At 48.1% G+C, this 20,376-nt stretch overlaps 1 protein-coding gene and 1 long non-coding RNA gene across 4 annotated transcripts in view; one reads left to right on the forward strand and one right to left on the reverse strand.

Moving 5' to 3' along the window:
• On the reverse strand, nucleotides 1-16,730 carry MYBPH (myosin binding protein H). Of its 3 annotated transcripts, XM_043963907.1 has the most exons (12): nucleotides 16,622-16,687; nucleotides 15,841-16,124; nucleotides 14,798-14,932; nucleotides 13,780-13,947; nucleotides 8,435-8,523; nucleotides 7,656-7,851; nucleotides 7,302-7,441; nucleotides 6,556-6,715; nucleotides 2,729-2,865; nucleotides 2,414-2,600; nucleotides 1,949-1,993; nucleotides 1-656 (listed from the first exon to the last, which is right to left on the reverse strand). In XM_043963907.1, the coding sequence occupies exons 1-11, from the start codon at nucleotides 16,657-16,659 to the stop codon at nucleotides 1,977-1,979; spliced, it is 1,551 nt and encodes a 516-aa protein (XP_043819842.1). In that variant the 5' UTR covers nucleotides 16,660-16,687; the 3' UTR covers nucleotides 1-656; nucleotides 1,949-1,976. The 3 variants fall into 3 exon arrangements, with proteins under 3 accessions (XP_043819842.1, XP_043819841.1, XP_043819843.1); XM_043963906.1 differs by lacking the exon at nucleotides 1-656 and having other exon boundaries at nucleotides 1,711-2,600; XM_043963908.1 differs by lacking the exon at nucleotides 1-656 and having other exon boundaries at nucleotides 1,713-2,600; nucleotides 15,841-16,144; nucleotides 16,622-16,730.
• LOC122726281 overlaps nucleotides 16,064-20,376 on the forward strand; it is an 11,815-nt gene continuing 7,502 nt past the window's right edge. The window contains exons 1-2 of the long non-coding RNA XR_006352787.1: nucleotides 16,064-16,393; nucleotides 17,168-17,254. This is a non-coding gene — a long non-coding RNA (uncharacterized LOC122726281). The remainder of the gene's footprint in view (nucleotides 16,394-17,167; nucleotides 17,255-20,376) is intronic.

The raw sequence follows: 20,376 nt of genomic DNA on the forward strand, positions 1-20,376 counted from the left end.
GGGTGCCTCCTTATGCTTCAGATCAACTGATGCAGCTTGGAGCTCAAAGGAGGCAGGTCACCAAATGATCTGCCCCTGCACTCATTGGGCCCCCCAAACTTACTCAAGAGAACTATCTTCTCAGGAACACACTCAGAATAACCTGTGCCCCCCAACCATGATGTGATACACATGGAGCATCCTCCACAGCACACATTTATAGGGTGCCATACCTAGAAACTCCACAGTCACCTATCTACAAATGAGAGAGAAAGAGAGAGAGAGAGAGAGAGAGAGAGAGAGAGAGAGAGAGAGAGAGAGAGAAGGAGGGAGGGAGGAGAGAGAGAGAGAGTCTGTGTCTGTGTGTTGGTAAGGGGGTACACAGCCTGGAAGAAAGCAGCCCACTTCAGTGACACTGACACCCTTTGAAAATAATCCCTCTTGAGTAAGAGCATACACTCGTCTTTATTCATGGACCCCACCCTTTGAAGTCCCCTGAAGCTGGTCTTTGAAGCTCTGGGTAGCAAGCTCACTCTCCCTGGTGGTCCGCTGAGACCAGCTCTCCTGGCTCCAGTTTGGAAGGGATAAAGGAGCCCAGCTAGCAGCCACTGTGTACACAGATAGGGTCTTCCAGCTTGAAGGGAATCTTCTTGTTCTGGTGGAAGCTGCAGCAGCGTCTAGGAGGCAGAAGGCCTCCTCAGCTCCCAAGATGCAGAGCGCCTTCTCCAAAGGCATCTCCACTCTCTTCTCATCTCAGCTTTTCCCACCTTTGCCTCCCATCCCTCAGGCCTCTGAGAAATGCCCCAAACCTAGACAGCTTGACTTTCTCCATTGAATCCCACATGAGACCAGGCAAAGCAAGGATCACCACCCCCATTTTAAAGAGCATGAAACCGAGGCCCACAAAAGTTAGTGACTTGTCAAATGTGAGTTAAAGAGGTAGGTTGTGGAGGAGTGGCAAAGAACGACTGAGTGAGGACCTGGATTCAAATCTTGACTCTATCACTTTTTTCTTACATGGCCTTGAACAAGCTTTTATGAACCTAAGTCCAGTGAGGGGGCCTCACTGATGGGCCTGGAGTCAGGAAGACTCATCTTCATGAGTTCAAATCCAGCCTCAGACCCTTACCAGCTGTGTGACCCTAGCCCAGTCACTTAACCCTGTCTGTCTCAGTTTCCTCATCTCTAAAGTGAGGAAGGAGAATGAGGAGGAAATGTCAAACTCCTCTAATGTCTTTTCCAAGAAAACCCTAAATGGGGTCATGAAGAGTAGGACACGGCTGAAAAACTACTCAACAACAACAGAAAGTCTTCTCTACTAAAGAATGGGATGGGGAGGGGAATGCATTAGAATGATCCCCCTTCCAGTGCAAAATAACATGAAGAGTTAGTGGTGGAGTTGAGACTGGAGCTCAGATTCCCTCAGCCACCAGTGTCATATTCTTTCCTTTTGATTCTACTATCTCCCTAGAACTGGCACCTCCCTCCCAACCCCCCAAAATCATACTAGGTAGCATTTATATAGACTTGAAGGTTTACAAAGCATTTCACAAATATGATCTCATTTGACCCTCCCAACAGCCTTGAGAGGTAGGTGTTATTATTATCATCCCAATTTTACAGATGAGGAAAATGAGGCAAATAGAAATGAAGTGACTTGCCCAGCTAGTAAGCATCTGAAGCTGGATTTGAACTTAGGCATTTCTGAATCCAAGTCTAACACTCTACCCACTGGGCCTATATCTCTCCATGGAGCAACCTTAGCCAGTCCTCTCCCCACCCCCCACCCCCCATCCCCAACCTCAGTCTGGTTCTACCCATGATTAGATTCCCCATGTTCCTTAGTGATAAGCCCTCTCTCTGTCTTCACTTCTCCTTCCCGCCCCAGTCCTGCTGATCTCTGGATTTCTCTATCCCACAGTACTCTTCAGCCCATTACGTCACTAAAAGCCCTGAGACCTTAACTTACCTTTCCAGTTTGAAGCTTCTGGGGTTCTTCAGTGTGTGGCAGAAGCTGTAAGAGATTTCCCCCCTGTCAGAGGCCTGTAGGCTAGAAGCCCTCTGGGGGATGTGTGTCACCTCCTTGAGCTCCTGTATACCCCCAAAGAGGCCATCTCCCTTTTTCCTCTGGGCTTGTCCAATGTCTACAGAGAGGAAGGGGCCCACAACCTTACGTTGACACCTGACCCTCCCATCTCATATTTTCCCGGTGTGGAAAGTCCTTTCTAAGGTCTGACCTTGGTTTCTCCCACTGTTGTCCATCATTGTTCTAATTTTCTCCAGAGATGTTCTTAGAGCCTACCTAGCTCGATTCAACTTAAATGTGATGGAATAGGACCCTCCCCCCCACTAAAAAAAAAAAGACCTGCACCCACTTTAACATCTACAGTGGGGGTCTGCTCCCACCCCCATCATTCCTCACTGAATCCTTCACCTTTCACGTCCAGCCGACAGTCCACGGATGCCTCACCCAGGGCATTGACAGCTTTGCAGGTGTAAACACCGGCATCAAAAGGGCTGGGCTTCCGGATCTCCAGGGAGCAGACACCATGCTCGCTGAGGGCCCGGTATTTGGGGTTACCCTGTATGTCCATCTTGTTTTTCATCCAGATGATCTTGGGCTGGAAAAGTAGGGGGTGGAAGGGATATGGGGGGGAGCTGGGGAGCCCCCTGCTGGCATGTCCCAGCTAGCACACCTGTGTGTCTTCCTCCCTCCTCAGCATACCATTCCCTTCCCATCTGAGCTCACCTTGGGGGTGGCTCGAACAGAGCAGAACAGCTGGGTGCTGTAACCGGGGGTGGTCGTGTGGTCTGCCAGGGGGTGGGTAAACTTGGGGGCCTCTGAGAAGTCTCTCTCTGGCACTCCTTCTCTCTTGCTGACAGTATCTGATAAGAGAGGATGGAAGCGGAATGAAACAAGGGCTCCAAACCCCAGGAAGCTGGAGCCATTGGGAAAGAGCCCTGGTTGCTCCCTCCACTCCTTTGGAATAACAGCATTCCCAGAACATATTTTGTAATGCCAAAGACACTTTCACATGTATGACCTCATTGCAGCCTTACAGTGATATTTTGAAAAGAGGTAGGGGAAAGGAAGAAAGGAAGGAAGGAAGGAGAAAGGAAGGAGAAAGAAAGGGAAGGAAGAGGAAGGAAGAAGAAGAAGAAGAAAGAAAGGAGAAAGAAAGAAAATAGGTAAGGTAAGGACTATTATCTCTAATTATAGATGGGAAAATTGAGGCCTAGAGAATTTTAAATAAGTGACTTACCCAGTGAGTTTTTACTTTAGGGGCTAAGCAGGTTCCTAGGTTAGAATTTTGCTGGAATTGGGGGAGCAGAGAGGAAGGGCAAAGGAAAGAAAGAGGGAAAGAGGGAGAAGTTCGTGGAGTCACAGAGTTAGAGGCAATACATCTACCACCTCTATCCCTTATTCTGTCTCCCTAGAGCCCTAATACAGGGCCCCCAGCTCCTGGGGCTCTTGGGAGACAGGATGTGAGCAATTTACGGGAACCTAGAGATAGGGAGATAGGTAGAGGAAATCAGAGCCTGAAGATAAGAAAGAAATAAAATCGGATAGATAGCCATCTATAGTACATACACAAGTTAGTCACTCTGGGTGATCTGAGAGAGCACTGATTTTCCTTTTGGCAAGATATTCATTCTCCTTTTTCCGTTCTGCTCTAGCTGATGTCAGAACAAGTCTGCTTTCCTGGAGCCTCCCCCTTCCGAGGGCTAGGATGGCATGCAGGGCTGGGGTCAGCCATTCTGGGATCAGGCAGGTGTGTGACCAGATGATCACACCACTGAGTTGGTTTTCTTTCTTTCTTTTTTTTTTTTTTGGTAGGGCAATGAGGGTTAAGTGACTTGCCCAGGGTCACACAGTTAGCAAGTGTAGCGTCTGAGGCTGGATTGGAACTCAGGTCCTCCTGAATCTAGGGCAGGTGCTTTATCCACTGTGCCACCTAGCCGCCCCCACACCACTGAGTTTTTTTTTTTGTTTGTTTTTGTTTTTATGGGGCAGTGGGGTTAAGTGACTTGCCCAGGGTCACACAGCTAGTAAGTGTCAAGTCTCTGAGGCCAGACTTGAACTCAGGAACCCCTGAATCCTGGGCCGGTGCTTTATCCACTGCGCCACCTAGCCGCCCCCACACCACTGAGTTTTAAACAAAAAACAGGACCAAATGAGAGCAGTGCAATGTTGTGGGTCAGGAGACCAGACTTTTACATCCTGGCTCAGCTGTGCAGCCTTAGACAGGTCATTGTCTCTTCTAAGCCTGTTTCCTTATCGGTAAAATGAGGGCTTTGCATGAGATGGACGATTCCTAAATTTGCCTTTAGCTCTGACATTCTTTCATCCTCAGCAGTCCCCTCTACTACTTAGCTACATGACCTTGGGCCAGTTAATTCCCTTCCTTGAGCCTCATTCATCTGCAAAATTAGGGGTGTGGATAACATGATCCCCGAGGTCCCCTCCAGCTGTAAATCCTGAAATCCTCTGAAGGTGACACACTCCACTCATGAAAACACCTCCCTCATTGGAAACTGCCTTCAGAACCCACTGACAGGCCTCAGCATTTGGACCCCAAGCCAACTGTGCTCTGAATGCTGTTTAACTGTCTTCAAACATCTACCCTTATGTTCAATGACCTGCCACTGAGGTTATTTTTTCAAAATGTTGTCACAGCCACTGAGGGTCAATGAGGAGACCTCAAAATGCTTAGAGCTATGCTTCCCAAGGGGACAATACTCATCTGGACATAGAATTACATTCAACAAACTTCTGCTAGGCACCCACAGTGTGAAAACCCATACTATATGGGAGAGGTACAAAGCTCTGACTTGGACCTTACTCTCAAGGAGCATAAAATGCGATGGATATGGAAAAAGCAGTACACAAATAGCTACAAGAAGATAGATTTCATGAGATAAGTGCAAAGGAGAGAGGTCCAGGCAAAATGCTATTATAAACCTGACTAGGGCCAGCTCACTTTCACCAGGGCTCGGAAGTGACAGGGAAGGCTTCACCCGGGAAGTGGCATCTGCATTTGACCTTGAAGGGTGGGAAGAACTTCAGCTAATAGAGATAGGGTGGGGGTGAGGGGCCGGTGAGAGGGTAATTCATTCTAAACACAAGCATGGCTTTGAGCAAAGCCATAGGGATGAGATGAGCAGAATGATAACATTAAATGAGAGCTAGGGGCAAAGACAGTCCAGTAAACATGGAATGTAATGATACCATAGACATGAAGGGAATAGGCCAAGTGGTGCAGGGATTGGAGTGCTGAGCTTGCATCAGAAAGACCCAGGTTCAAATCCTCCCCCAGACACTCACTAGCTGTGTGACCCTGGGAAAGTCACTTCACCTCTGTTTGCCTCAGATTCATCATCTGTAAAATGGGGGTGATAATAATTAATAGTACTTACCTCACAGGATTGTTGTGAGAATCAAGTGAGATGAGATGGAAAATGCTTTGTAAATCTCTAAGTGCTATGAGCTCAAATCTGGCCTCAGATGCTTGATGCTTACTAGCTGTGTTACCCTGGGCAAGTCACTTAACCCTCATTGCCCCACCAAAAAAAATTATATATTCTTTAAAAAAAATCTTGAAGTGCTTGATAAATTTTAGCTATTATTAGTGGTAGTAAAAGAAAGAAATGAGTTTGGGCAGATGGCTTGAGGTCAGATTATGGAGAGCAACTCAGGAATTTATCCTTTATTTATAGGCAGTGAGAAGCTCTTAAAGGGGACCAAGTAGAAGAACAACTGGCCTCAGTATTTTAAATAAAAATGTGTGTGTGTGTGTGTGTGTGTGTGTGTGTGTGTGTGTGTGTGTGTGTGTGTGTGTGAGAGAGAGAGAGAGAGAGAGAGAGAGAGAGAGAGAGAGAGAGAGAGAGGTGGGGAGAGGGAGAGAGGCGAGAGAGACAGAGACAGAGAAGTAGGATGGGGGAGAGACAGAGAGAGGAAGAGATAAACAGAGAGAGACAGAGACAGAGAAGTAGGATGGGGGAGAGACGTAGACAGAGACAGAGAGAGAAAGAGATAAACACAGAGAAAAAGAGAAGAGAAGAGAGAAGAGAGGGAGAAGAGAAGAGAGAAGGAGAGGAGTGAGGAAAGGAGAGGAGAAGAGAGAGGGAAGGAGAAAGAGACACAGAGAGACAGAGATAGAGACAGAGACAGAGAAAGACACACACAGAGAGACAGAGAGACAGAGACACACAGAGAGACAGAGACAGAGAGAGAAAGAGATAAACACAGAGAAAAAGAGAAGAGAAGAGAAGAGAGGAGAAAGAGAGGGAGAAGAGAAAAGAGAAGGAGAGGAGTGAGGAAAGGAGAGGAGAAGAGAGAGGGAAGGAGAAAGAGACACAGAGAGACAGAGATAGAGACAGAGACAGAGAAAGACACACACAGAGAGACAGAGAGACAGAGACACACAGAGAGACAGAGACAGAGAGAGACAGAAACAGAGAGGAGAGAGTGGGGGTGAGTTTGAGAGGCTCTTCACAAGATACCCATAATGAGAAAACTAGGTTGGGGGCCTTAAGAAGTATTCTCCCCCGGATCCCTGGAAGCATCCCACTCACCGGCCTTCTGGATGTGGGCGAGCTCAGCAGTAACAGGAGCTGTGGCACTCAGGCCACATTGGTTTTCTGAGAAGACCCGGAAGGAGTAGGAATTCCCAATGATGAGGTCAGACACTGTACAAGTTGTCCGGTGGCAACGCTCAAACACTGTGAACCATTGCTGCAGGACCCCAGCATCCAGTCACCCAGATACCCTGCCATCCCCTCCCCTCCTCTGCTCACTGTGCCCAACCCATTCATGAAAATCTGGGCTGTTTATCCCACTAGTGGTCCTACCTGAGTTAGTTAGAAGGGAGAGGTCCCAGAGGGTAGAAGGAAGATGGGGACTAGTGACAAAAGTCAGGGTTTTCCTTCCCATCCTAGACCTTTATACTTGACCAGGCATTCCTTAGGGATTCCCTCAAATCAGTCCCTCCTCACATTCCAGAGACTACTCTAAGAGAATAACAATTTGCCTTTACCTAGTGCCTTAAGGTTTACAGCCAGCTTTCCTCATAATAACTCTAAAAATTTGGAAGTACAAGCGATATTATTCCCATTTTACAGATGAGGAAACTGAAACAGAAGTGAATGTGCCAGGGTCACATCTAGTAAGTAAAGGTGCCCCCTGGGATTCATCCCCAAGTCTCTCCTAATTTATTTCCAATACTCTTTCCATGAAGCCACACTGTCACCTCCCCCATCCTCTGGTCCTCTGAAGAGATCCCCCAAGACCCCTCCAACCCTGCCTGGTCAGCCTTACTCACCCCTGTCTTCTGATCTGCCTTTTGCACCGTGTAGCCCAGTAACTCTGTGTTGCCGGTGTCCCCTGGGGGCGTCCACTCCAGAGCAGCATTGAAGCCCCACACATCCAACAGCTTGATGCTTTTGGGGGGCCCGGGTCTCTCTGAAAGGCCAGGTGGTATCTGGGACCACAACGCCCTCCATGGTGGCGCATCCCTACCGTGGCACCCATTGCCCTTGGCTCACAAACCCAGACCGGCAAAGATCACATCTCCCTGCCTGCTGCTTCCCCCCATGACTGGTCTGACTCCTCCCTGGACTGGGGCTGGGCTTCCCAAGTGGCGACTCTGATCCTCTTCTTTCTCCCTCAACCATACCGATCACCAAGATGTCAATCGCAGCCTTGGCCTCTAGGTCTTCCAGGCGAACGCTGAGCTCGTAGTGGCCTGAATCAATCCTCTGGGCTGAGCGGATGAAAAGGATGGAATCTTGTTCCCCGTTCCGCACATTCACACGTTGGGTGTCCAGGGCACGGCCATTATGGGTCCAACTGACCTGAGGCTTGGGCTTACCCTGGGTGGGGTAGAGGAAAGGGAAGGAAAGTAGAAGGGATGATGATGATGATGTCGGCAATAATAGTGCATATTTCTTTTATTTAAGGTTTATAAAACACTTTCTTCCTTGCGATCCCATGAAATAAGGGAGCTGTTCTGCTCTTCATTTTCCTGGTGGGGAAACTATGTCTGTGGTCATACAGTTAACAAGAACTGGAGGCTGTCTCCTGTGCTTTTGCATGAGGAAACTGAGGCTGAAGGAAGTTAAGTTACTTGCCCAAGGTCACACAGTAAGATGAGAGACGGCTGTCCCACTAGTCAGAGGAGGATGGGTTTGAAAATTGGGTCTTCCTGGCCAGCAAATGAGCAAATGTGATAGGGCTAGAAAGAAGAGTCCTGGGGCCCACAGCCTGGCTTCATGAGGCCTTACCAGGCCCACTGAGAGACAAAGGAGTCCTACTATTTGGCGACAGTGAGCTGGATTGTAGGATCACTGATCCAGGGCTGATGGGGAACTCAGAGACCATTTTACAGATGGGGAAACTGAGGCTTAATGCATAAAAGGACAGGCTCTCAACCCTCCTGGGGAAAGGTATACTCACTTGGAAAGGGATCTGGAGGTTGATGACTTCCCCAACCTTTCGGATGTAGGTCTGTCTCAGGTAGCGAGGGACTCGAATCTTGGGGGCCTCTGAGTCAGAAAGAGAACAATGGGCCCATCAGCCCCTTTGAGCAGGAAGGTAGGGTCTTAGAGTGGTGAAGGGGGAAGCTTCTGGGGCAAAGAATCTGTCTCTGTCTCAGTCTCTTTGTCTCTATCTCTGTCTCTGTCTTTCTGTCTTTGTTCCTTTCTTTGTCCCTCTGTCTCTGTCTCTATCTGTCTCTCTGTCTCTGTCCCTCTGTCTCTCTATCTCTCTCTGTCTCTGTCTGTCTCTCACTCTCTGTCTCTGTCTCTGTGTCTCTGTCTGTCTGTCTGTCTGTCTCTCCCTTCTTAGGATCCCAGGATCTCCCATCCTAGGCTGTGCCTGGAGATCCCAGTGGGGAGCCTAGCCAGGGGAGGTTCCCGGAGGAGGCAGAGTGAATGACGGGACTTCAGGCTCTCCTGGGGAACCCCTGCACATGCTGCTGGAGAGTGTGAAGTGTTAAACATCCGTGGCACTCTCTTGGCAGCCCCTGCCATGCCAGGCTAGGATTTGCCCCGGGCTCCAAATCCTCCCCTGGCCTCACCCTGGTGAAAAACAGGCACTGCACCTGTTAACCTGCTGGCCCCAGATTTTCTGAGGAAGGGAGGAAATAAATCTTCCTTCCTCCTCACTCCCAGACCCTTTCTCTCCCCTTGGGGAGGTCATTTTGCTCTCGGCTAGACTGTCCCTAATGCAGTTGACACTGATTGGGAGTCTCTTCTCTCTCAAGTGTGGCCAGGAGAGAGATGGCCCATCCCTCTCTGTGTCTGCTAACCTCGTCGTCAGGGACCCAGGCCTAAACTCTCACTCGAATCCCTCCAGATGAAGTCAGAAACCTTTTGGTTTCTTTATGGATTCCTTGGGAGATGGGAGTCAATCTTGGGGGATAAGGGAGGGCGCACTCACTCTTGGGGGTACACATGGAAAGAAGGAATCTGTGGCTGGGGAAACCGCATGGCAAGGCATGAAACCAGCTTCCCCGAAAGCATTCGAGTTGGGATTAGAGACCAGGAAAAGCCTTCTGATCCCTCAGGGTCCTATGAGAAGATATCCGGGACGTCTATACAGCTGAGATCAGAACTGCACCGGACTCATCCCCCAAAGAAGAGCATTCCCGGGCCCCCCCACATCACTTTCCTTAGAGCCGCTCAGCTCTTAGGACAGCCTGTGTCACTATGTTGTGGGCAAACTCTGAGGATGGCAATGGTGGCAAAAAGGGGTCCTCTCTGGGAGGGTCCCTGGGGATCAAGGAATGACAGAGTCATAAAATGATTGATTTCAAGCTGGAGGAGACCTCAGAGGCCATTTAATCTACGCCCCCCCCAATTATACAGATGGGGAAACTGAGTCCCGGAGAGACTGGGCCCTCTGACTCCAACCCCAGCAATCTTTCCAATGAAGAGATCTTTCAGCCTGTCTCATCACAGGGTCATTGGTTTGATATGCTCCATGCCATCAGGGGCAGTGCTAAGAGGAGGAGCCTGAAGGAAAGTGTCTGGGGACAGGAAGGAGGGGCAGGAACACTCTGTCTCTCCTGGGATTAGACAGCAGGCATCTGCCTGTCCAGGATGCCATTCCTTTTTGGAACAGAGGAATGATGTCGGAGCAGCTGAAGGGGAGAGAGGTATGCTTGGCAGGCCCAGGTGGCAGTAGGGAAGGACAGCTGAGCAGTTGAGGTCCTTGGACAACAGGGCCCCTCCCCTCTGCTCCTTTGGGAGGGACTTGGTTATTCATACTTTCTCCCTGCCCCCACGCTTACCATCTTCTCTCCAGGAAATCCCTTCCTCCTTCTGCCCCCCCACCCCGAGGAATTTTAAGGAAGTGAAATGTAAGCAATGTCTGGCTTGTTTGATGGTGTTACCCATCTTCTTCCACAAAGGGCTGGGGCTCCCAATAGTGGCTGCCTCAGCTTGGCACCTATGCCAGGGCATAGGGATTTCTGCCCTTTTTTCTCAGGTACATCACAGTCTGTTCTGGGGATATAGCTCTGGGCTAGAGACGTGGACTAAGGAATGGGATTCTTGGGATCCTAGGCTCACTGTCGGCAGCCTTGATATTTTCTTATTTTCTAAAGTCCAGTTACAGTGTTCACGGATACTCATTCTTCCCTCATAAGCTACAAACTCTCCTTCTCTCCCCGAGTGGTGGGAGTACAGAGAATTAGGCTCTCCAGGCTTGGAAGGACCTGCAGAGGGCATTCCCCCCACCCCATACTCTGCCTCTGTGAGGGTCAAATCTCCCCCAGGCCTAAATGACGGGTATCTTTTGGGGTTTCAGAAACCACAAGGGCAGTCACTTGGAAGAAAGGTAGAGTGAGAAAAGAACCAGGAATTGGGAGAACTGGGTTTGAGTTTTGCCTGTGTGACTTGGGCCAAATCATTTTACTTTTCTGTCTGGGTTTCAACGTCCTCACCTGTTAATAAGGGGATAGAAGCAAATCGTCTCAAAGGTCCTTTATAGTGATAAGATTCTATTACCCTGAGCAATTTAAACCCCTGGTCTGGAATTTCTGAAACCTAGTCCTGTCTATTGCTAAAGATTCCAGGTCAAATCCCAGTTCTGGATCCCACTTCTTTGTGAATAGGCCATGTCACTTCATCAGGCACGATGTCACGTTGGACCCTTGGAGCCAGGAAGAACCGAGTTCAAATTTGACCTTAGCTGTGTGTCCCTGGGCAAGTCATTTAATTTCTCTGTGTCTCAATTTCCTTATCTGTAAAATTGAAGGGATTGAACATGATGGTCTCCGGGGTCTCTTCTATTTCTAGATTTGTAATCTTGGGGGCAGCTAGGTGGTGCAGTGGATAAAGCAATGGCCCTGGATTCAGGAGGACCTGAGTTCAAATCTGGCCTCAGACACTTGACACTTACTAGCTGTGTGACCCTAGGCAAGTCACTTAACCCCCATTGCCCCACACACAAAAAAGATAAAATAAAGGAAAAAGAAGATACTTAAGTGGGGGTTCAGCTAGGTGGTGGAGTGGTAGTGGTGGTGCAGCTAGGTGGTACAGTGGTTAAAGCACCAGCCCTGGATTCAGGAGGACCTGAGTTCAAATCTGGCCTCAGACACTTGACACACTTACTAGCTGTGTGACCCTGGGCAAGTCACTTAGCCTTCATTGCCTTGCAAAATAAAATAAAATAAAATGAATGAATGAATCTGTAATCTTGAGCTTCAGTTTCTCAGTCTATAAAGTTTGGCCAGATGATCTTCCAGCTTTAAATTCGATGAGCCCAAGTCCTTCTTTCTGCTTTGGAGGCTCCTTTCTTTTCTTCCTAGAAAGGCTAGAGGGCTCATTTCTAGGTCTGTGGCTTTGCCCTGGATTGTCTGAAAGACCTGAGGGGACCCGAACCCTCCTGTTCATTGTCATGGGTGAGGAGGAGAGAAATGAGCAGTGTGGCAAGGGAAAGAAGGAAGGAGAAGACAGAGACCCCAGGACACCTGCCTCTTCCTGTCTTTCTCCACCCCAGGGCCACAAATGATCCCCGGGGAGCACAAATCAGACCAAGTGACTCATTGCCATTAAGATACCGAAACCTGATCAGCCCTTCCAAGGCAGTAACTAATAGGAATGAGGCTAATGCACCCTGCAAATAGAAATATTAGTAACAGGGACAGGGCGCTTGAGTTCCAGGGTCCTCACTCAGCCTGCCTCTTTCTTTATTTCCCAGATCTCTTTTCCTTCCTAGAGTCCCAAGATTTAAAAACTAGAAGCCCAGAGAAGTTATCTGTCTCAAAACCCTCATTTACAGATGAGGAAATTGAGGCCCAACAAGCTGGATTGATTTGACCAAGCTCACGTGAGTAATAAGGAACATACCTTGGACATGAAACTCATCTGACTCAAAATACAATTCTTTCCCAACACCTTCTTGCCATCTCCTGAATTCTCCTTCCCCAGCATGGGCCACATGATCAGGCATTGTCTGACTTGGAGAACTTCTTAGCTCCCTCTCTAATTAGCTCTCCCTGCTCTGATTCATCTTCCAATTAGCCGCTAATGAGATTTTCCTAAAACACAGGTCTGACCATGTCACGCCATCTCCTCAATAGACTTTAGTGGCTCCCTATTGCCACCAGGATAAAATACAAAGTGCTCTGTTTGGCATTCAAAGCCCTTCATAGCCTAGCCCTTCCTAACTTTCTAGTCTTCTTACATCTTACTCCTGGAAAATCTTCCATCCAATAACACTGGCCTCTAGGCTGTTCCATAAACCAGACTTTCCATCTCTCTGCTCTGGGCATTTTCTCTGACTGTTCCCCAAGCCTACAATATTCTCTCTTCTCATCTCCACTTCCTGCTCCTTTAAGTCCCTACTAAAATCCCATCTTCTGCAGGAAGTCTTTCCCAACGTCTCTTAATTCTGGTGTCTTCTCTCTGTTAATGATTTCCTTTTTATCTTCACTATATCTTATGTGTTCACGCTTGCTTACTTATTGTCTCTGCCATTTGACTGTGAGACTGTCTTTTGCCTCTTTGTATCCCCAGCACTTAGCAGAATGCCTGATACATAGGAGGTACTTAATAAATGCTTATTGATTGATTGGCTGACTGAATCTCTGACCTTTAGAAGAATATGGGACAGGGGCAGCTAGGTGGTGTAGTGGATAAAGCACCAGCCCTGGATTCAGGAGTACCTGAGTTCAAATCTGGCTTCAGACACTTGACACTTACTAGCTGTGTGACCCTGGGCAAGTCACTTAACCCCAATTGCCCAGCAAAAAAGAAGAAGAAGAAGAAGAAGAAGAAGAAGAAGAAGAAGAAGAAGAAGAAGAAGAAGAAGAAGAAGAAGAAGAAGAAGAAGAATATGGGACAGAGCAATGAGTCTTTGGAGGGCACAAAGCCTATTTCTGAAGGACAGGAGATCCTGAGACAAGCACATGTGGCTTAGTCCCTGTATAACCTTGGGAAAATCTTTTAACATCTTTGACTTCCAAATTTCCTCCATTGTAAAATCAGGAGTTGGACAAAATGAGCTCTAAGGTTCTTTCTGGTTCAGTTCTAATGATCTCTATTATCTTTCCCTGATCCTGGAAAGGGCAGTGGTCCAGATTGAGAGACGCCTGGTCCTTGAAGGGCCTGAGGACTTTCTACCCTGGAGACATGCTTGGCCAGGGCTTCAGTATAAGGAGACTGACTCATCCCAAGTCTCCCTTCCCTTCTTGAGGCCTCGTAGTCCCTATGTCTCACTTACAGCTCTGGGAGGAATGGAGATGAGGAGGTGGCTGGGTGCTGAAGGGTGATGGGGGTGGGGTAGCACTTTACCGATGAACTCCTTGATGTGGACAGGCTGGTCCAAGACAGCAGCAGGGCCAGCACCTTCTGGGCTCACGGCGGCGACTCGAAGGAAGAGCTTGTTTCCTATCGCCAGGTTTCGCAGAGTGTGCTGGGTGACCATCATGGGCTGTGCACTTGCTGGTACCCACTCTGAGGCTGGGGAACAATGGGAGATGTCAAGAGGCTGCCTCCAGTTAAGGCACCCACTGATCCCTTGCTATGTGACAGCTTTGGGGAAGCTTCCCTTCCTCTCTGGGCCTCGCTTGCTCCTTTTTTCCTTTCTGATTGTTCAAGACACCCTGTGTCCGGGTCCCTTCTAGCTCACTGCTTCTTCTTGGGATCTTCAACAGGGACAGGGAAGCTGGGAACCGAAGAGGGCATGTGATCTGTGCAAAGTTACCCAGTAAAGCAGAGGGAGAGAGAACAGAGCCTCACTCATCCCATGAGAAAGAAGGGACAGGGGTTGAAAATCACAGCTAGACTGTCAGCTTCTCTGCCACCCCTGGTAAGCACTGAAGATCCTTTGGCCCCTGAGGGCTCCTTCACTTTTCATCCTAGATTCTGAGAGAATCTTGGAGGGATGGTGGAGGTGGGGGAGCTTTCTGGAGGCATCTCATCCATTTCTCTGCTTTTCATCTAATTCATCAGACTTTTATTCACCAGACTTTTCAAATGAGCCAGGCTCTATGGCAGGTTCTAAAAATGACAAGATGACCAATAGCACAGGCCCTGCATTCAAGGAACTTACAAATCTGCTCTGCCAACTGAGGACTGCCTTCTCCCAGATAAATATGTGGAATGGGGAGGGGTTCTAGGGAGAGTTTTTGGGGGGGCCTCTCCCACTCTGGAAGTCCTTCAGAAATGGAGATCTCCTTGGCTACTCCTGCCAGAACTAAGCCAGATATGACCTGAGATCCCTCGCTGGCTGAATGGTTTGATGATTTCTTGACTCAACTACCCTCCTCTGTCTCACTGTTCTCCTTCTACCCAAGTCTGGGCTACTCACCTCCCTCTAGACAATACTCCAGCATGTAACCCTTTATCCCCAGCCGTCCCAGGCTTTCTGGGGGTTCCCAGCTCACAGTCACTGAGCTGTCGGTCACATCCTCCACGGTCAGCAGCAATGGGCAGCTGGGGAGATCTGTAGGGAGAAGTCCTGGGGTTAGTGGGGTCAGGGCCCAATAGCCCCTTCCCTTCCCTTACCATAATAATAATTTTGTTTTTTGGATAGGACTTATGATTTTATCAGTGTAGGAGAGAACCTTTCCCTATCAATGCAGATGAACACTGACTCTGCAACTTAGAGACTTGAAAAGAATAATGGTTATAATGATAATATCATTTATATAGTTCTTTAAGGTTTGCAAAGCACTTTATAGATATCTCCTTTGATTCTCACAACAACCCTGGGAGGCAGGTCCTGTTATGATCCCTACTTTACAAATGAGGAAACTGAGGAAGACTACCATTGAGTGACTTGCCCAGGATCATAGAACAGGATTTGAACTCAGGTCTTACTGTTTTCAAGTTTAGAGCTCTATCCACCTCACACCAAACCACCTAGGGAGTTGCTTGGGGTCACTTAGATATTATGTGACTTGCCCAAGGTCATAAAACCAGTAAATGTCAGTAGCAGATTTTGAACCCAAGTCTTCTTGATGCAGAGGCCCAGCTCCCTAGCTACTCTCTTGAGCTGATAACAGTGGACATTTGCATAGCATTTAACGGTTAAGCAAAGTACTATACATACACTACCTCATAACAAGCATGAAGGAAAACCATGAGGTAGAGACTAAAGAAAGGATTGCACCCAACTTATGGGTGAGAAAACTGAAGCTCAGAGTAACTGAAGGCTTGCCCATGGTCACACAGCTAGAAAGCGCTGAAGATGAGATTCAAACTCAGGTTTCTAAATCCAATGTTCTTTCTACTTTATGCCCAATGCCCATTAGAACTAACTTTTCTGTGATATTTAACAAAGCACTTCCCCTCTTATAATATCTGCCTCCCCCTCCACCAGCCACTGTCCTCATTCCCGGCTCACTTCACCTTTGCTTGGCGGTGGGGGCTTGGAGACGGCAGGGGGTCCTGGGCTGGGTTCCTCTGAGGCTGGTTCTCTGGGTTCTGTCACTGTCTCCCCACCTGCGGGTTCTGGGACTGCTTCTGCCTGACTTGGTTCTGGGTTGGGCACCTCGTCAGGCTCTGCAGCCTTTTCCTCTGGCTTGCAGGCTGGGGTCTCAGCCTCTGCTTCTCCAGGCATCCTTGGCTTGGTTGGGGGCTCTGAGCTCGGGGTGATCTGTGCAGGTAGGTTGGGGTGGAGGTCTCTAGGGCTCCTGGGTGACACGATGCCGAACTGTGGGTTTATATAGTCAGAAGCCACCCCGCCTCCCGACCAAAGTATTCCCAGCTGTGGGGTCAGGTCAAGCTGGGGGAATGAAGGAGGGGGAGAGAGCAGAGAGAAGGCCAAGGCAGTTGCAGCCAGGAATAGCTCTAGGGGGAGGGGCCTTGATAGCCCCCTGAGGAGTCAGCTTCTGGGCCGCCCCTGGTAAGCACTGAAGATCCTTTGGCCCCCGAGTGCTCCAGCTCTGAGGGTACCCAAGAGGTAAGGAGGGCACCTGTTAAGGACAGGAGGGGTCAAGGGGCAGGAAGGGAGGGGGAACCTTTCACCTGGAAAATGATTCTAGATCAGATTTCATTAGGCCAGTTTCCATATGCTCCCCAGGGACTTCTCTAACTGAGCGGCTAGGTGCCCAAATGTTCTGATAATGTGCTATGCCTAATTTCTCCCCCAAGGAGTATTTCCCTTCAGCATCCCACCCAAAGGCCTTACCTCCTGGCTGCTGTCTCCCTGGCCTTGTCATTTTTCATCTAAGATGCCTGATTTCATAGCCTCCCCAGTTCCCTTCTCCCTCCTTCTCTGAGAATACCTTGTTAGTGTTGGGCCAAGTGAGGCCAGAGGCTGGGGGTTAATGGGAAGGGAGGGAGGGAGGGACTTGCAGATACCTAAAGTAGGAGAGAGATTATCTGATAGAAAGCCTTCAGTCAATCAGGCTAATTGGCCCTCAAAGGGTCTAGAACTCCATGTTTTTGTTAAGTTGGAGTGGCAAGACCTTTGGTTTCTCCAGATCCGTTCTCTGTACCTCAGATTCCCCATGTTCAGTAAAAGAAGTATTTGGTCATGAAGTCATCAATAACAGCTAATTCCATGGGACAGGGAATTGGTTTAGGATGGGAGGTGACACTTAGAGACAATCTGGCTGAGGATTACCACCTCTAGAATCTCTAAATCACCTTGGGTTTCAAGTGTCACTCTTATTGGGTTGGGGGATGTGGCCAAATTCCTTTTCTATCCAATGCCTCTCTCCTTTCCCAAAAGGTGAGCCTGGAGGACATTTGGTCCTGGGAGAAGGCATCGTGTCCCAGGAAAATTGTCCCTCATATGTCCACCCAAGAACCTTGCAATGTATGTATGTATATATGTATGTCTGTATGTATGTGTTTAAGAGTGGAGGGGAGGGTGAAAAAAGAAAGGAAATTGTGGCAGTTCTGAGGTTGACATAACATTTTGGACAGTGGTCATAAATGTTTGGTAGTGGTTGAGTCCCTGAGACCCCCCCCTGCCCCTGTCCCCACCTAAATTTGCAATCTCTGCCAGGTGACTCACTGTCCTACTGGACAGGGGGTGGACTCTGGAGACCCAATCCTTGACCTTAGATTCTGACTCTGTGGCTATAAGTGACTGTGAGTAAGCTCGCAGCACCCTGAGTCAGCCCCTGGAGAGGCAAAGTACCAGGCTGGGTGGGGTGTGGGTGGGGGGTGGGGGGAAGGAGGGGAAGGAGGTGAGGACCGTCTGTGATTCCTGGGGCATCAATGAGGAGAAGGGGTAAAATCCCAAATGTTTCCCCAGTGCCAACCCAAAAATCACAGCTTTTTTTCTGGTCACCCAGTGAAATTCACAGCCAAATTTTTCTAAGCTTTGCCCTTGGGCCAGAATCCTGCCCTTGAGATCAGATATTCCAACTGGCTTCAGATTTCTAAACAGTTAGTGGGTATCTCCTTCCCTGCACCTGGAGCTAGCTTTGCAAATAATTAAGTCAATTTGATTATTTGTCCTCGTGGAGGGAAGGCATCCTAAAAGAGCAGATGATCCCAAAATCATTTCCCTTTGGTTTTAGGCACTATTTGCACTTATATTTTAGGATAATTGTGTGAGAGACATCCCTTACATCAGAAGAAATGGGTCAGCCTCCTCATCCTGTGTTCTGGGACTGCATTCACTAATGCTGAGAATGGGCAGCATCACCTCTTAGACTAGCCTGAGCAGGTTCAGACCAGGGCAGTCTTCAAATATATACAATCTGACCATCATGTGAAAGAAGAATTAGATACTGAATATTATTATACATACGACAGATATAAAACGATACTAGCTAACACTTATATAATGGTTACTATGTGGCAGGCACTGTGCTAAGCACTTTACAATTATTATCTGATTTAATCCTCATAACAACCCTGGGAGGTAAGGTGCTCTTGTTATCATCCCCTTTTACAGATGAGGAAACTGAGGCAAATAGGGGATAAGTAACTTGCCCATGGTCACACAGCTAGTCTGAGGCTGGATTTGAACTCAGTTCTTCCTGATTCTATACTAACCCCTAGCTATACTAACAATTGAGAGGTTTCTGGAAAGGCTTCTTATAAGAAGTAGCCTATAAGAACTTAAGTTTTAAAGAAACAGGATTCTAAGAGGTGGAGGTGAGTAGAGGAAGCCCCTCAGGTTTGGGAGACAGCTTGTGCAAAAGCTTGGAGGGGGCATATGGGATATCCCATGGAGGAACAGTGAGGAAGCCAGTTTGTCTAGAACACAGAGTTGGTGACGGGGAGGAATGCGAAGTACATCTGGAAAGAGCTTGGAGTCCAATTATGGAGCATTTGAAATGCCAAAGAACCTTGTATTTTATTTTTAAGCATCTTGATCAGGGAGGAGACACATTCAGACCGCAGCTTAAAGAATATCAGTTTGTCAGCAGTTTGGGATGTGGAAACTAGGGTGGTGCCACAGGAGTGGGGAAAAAATGTTACTACAGTGAGAGAAGTCATGGAGTGAACAAGACTTTTCAAATGATTGGATAGGAGAGCGAGGGGGAGTAACATGGGGGACAGACAGCCTGGGCAAAGGCATGGAGATGGGAAATGGGATGTTTGAAAACAGGAAGCAGGCCAGGTTGGTTAGAATGTAGAGTGTGAGGCGGGGAATAATGTTTGACAGATCTGCAATAGTAGGTTGGAGCCAGACTTTGAAGGGGTTTGAATGTCAAACGAAAGACAATATGTTTTATCTTAGAGAGAACAGGGAACCACTGAAACTTCCTGCTTCATTCTTTGACATTTTATCTTCAGTGCCTAGCAAAGTGCTTGGCACATAGTAGGTATTTAAAATACTTTTCATTAACTGATTAAGAAAGGAAGTGATAAGGTCATAATGATGCTTTTGTAATGTCACACCAGCAGCAATGCAAATATAGATTAGAGAGGGGACAAACTGTAGGTTTTTGTCCAGTTGTTTTTCATTTCTGTCCAACTCTTCATGACTCCATTTGGGGGTTTTCCTGACAGAGATTCTGGAGTGTTTCACCATTTCCTTCTCCAGCTCATTTTACAGATGAGGAAACTGAGGCAAACAGGGTTGAATGGCTTGCCCATGGCCACATAGCTAGTAAATGTCTAAGGCCTGATTTGAACTCCTGAAGATGAGTCTTCCTGACTCCAGGCCCAGAGCTCTATTTGTTGCACCACCTTGCTACCCTCAAACTGAAAGTAGGAAGCCCAATTAGGAGGCTTCTGCAATATTCCAGGTGAAAGGTGATGAAGGTAGCAACCATGTAAATGGAGAGAAGGGGGTGAATGGGGAGGATCAACAAGCCTTAGTGCAGGTATGGAAGAGGGAAGATGATGTCAAAGATGACTAAAATTGTGAACCTATGGAACTGGAAGGTGGTGGTACCCTCCAAATCAGAGAGTTGGGAAGAGAGAAGGGTTAGGAGGGAAAGACAGGGAGCTCTCTTTGACATTGTTGAATTTGATATGCCTATTGGGCATCCAAGGGGAGATGTCCAGCAGACAATTGGTAATGTAGGACTGGGGATCAGGACAGAGGAGAGCCGGATAGATAGATGTGGGAATTTGTGATAGATGGATAGATAGATTGATGATAATTAGCTAGCTAGATTTTAGAATTTGTAATAGTTCTAGATTAACTCATGAGAACTTCTAAGATGTGTGTGTTAGAGAGAAGAGATGAGAAGAGAGGAGGAGGAAGAGGAGGAAGGAGGAGAAGGAGGAAGGGGAGGAAAGGGGGAGAGAGAGGAGAGGGAAAAGAGAGGGAAAGGAAAGAAGGAAAAGTAGAGAGGGAGAGAAAAGGAGGAGATAAGAGAGGGGCAGGGAAAGGGAGAGCACACAGCAAAGTGTGGGAGGTTGGATTAATTTACCAGACTCCTGGGTATGAATTCTGTTACTAAGAATAGACCATGGCATTCACCGTACTGAACCTCAGTTTCCTCACCTGCAAAACTGTGATCATAA

This window comes from Dromiciops gliroides, chromosome 4 (genome assembly GCF_019393635.1).
Source record: "Dromiciops gliroides isolate mDroGli1 chromosome 4, mDroGli1.pri, whole genome shotgun sequence".
In the NCBI taxonomy this organism is placed as follows: Eukaryota; Metazoa; Chordata; class Mammalia; order Microbiotheria; family Microbiotheriidae; genus Dromiciops; species Dromiciops gliroides.

What these genes read in the sequence shown, in the direction of transcription:
- MYBPH (XM_043963906.1), bottom strand. Translation starts at nt 16,659, where the DNA reads ATGAAAAATGACAAGGCCAGGGAGACAGCAGCCAGGAG. An exon ending in GGAGTATTGTCTAGAGGGAG is followed by an intron (nt 13,948 to 14,797) that starts GTGAGTAGCCCA and finishes ATTGTTCCCCAG; the next exon opens with CCTCAGAGTGGGTACCAGCA. An exon ending in ACCTCCAGATCCCTTTCCAA is followed by an intron (nt 7,852 to 8,434) that starts GTGAGTATACCT and finishes TACCCCACCCAG; the next exon opens with GGTAAGCCCAAGCCTCAGGT.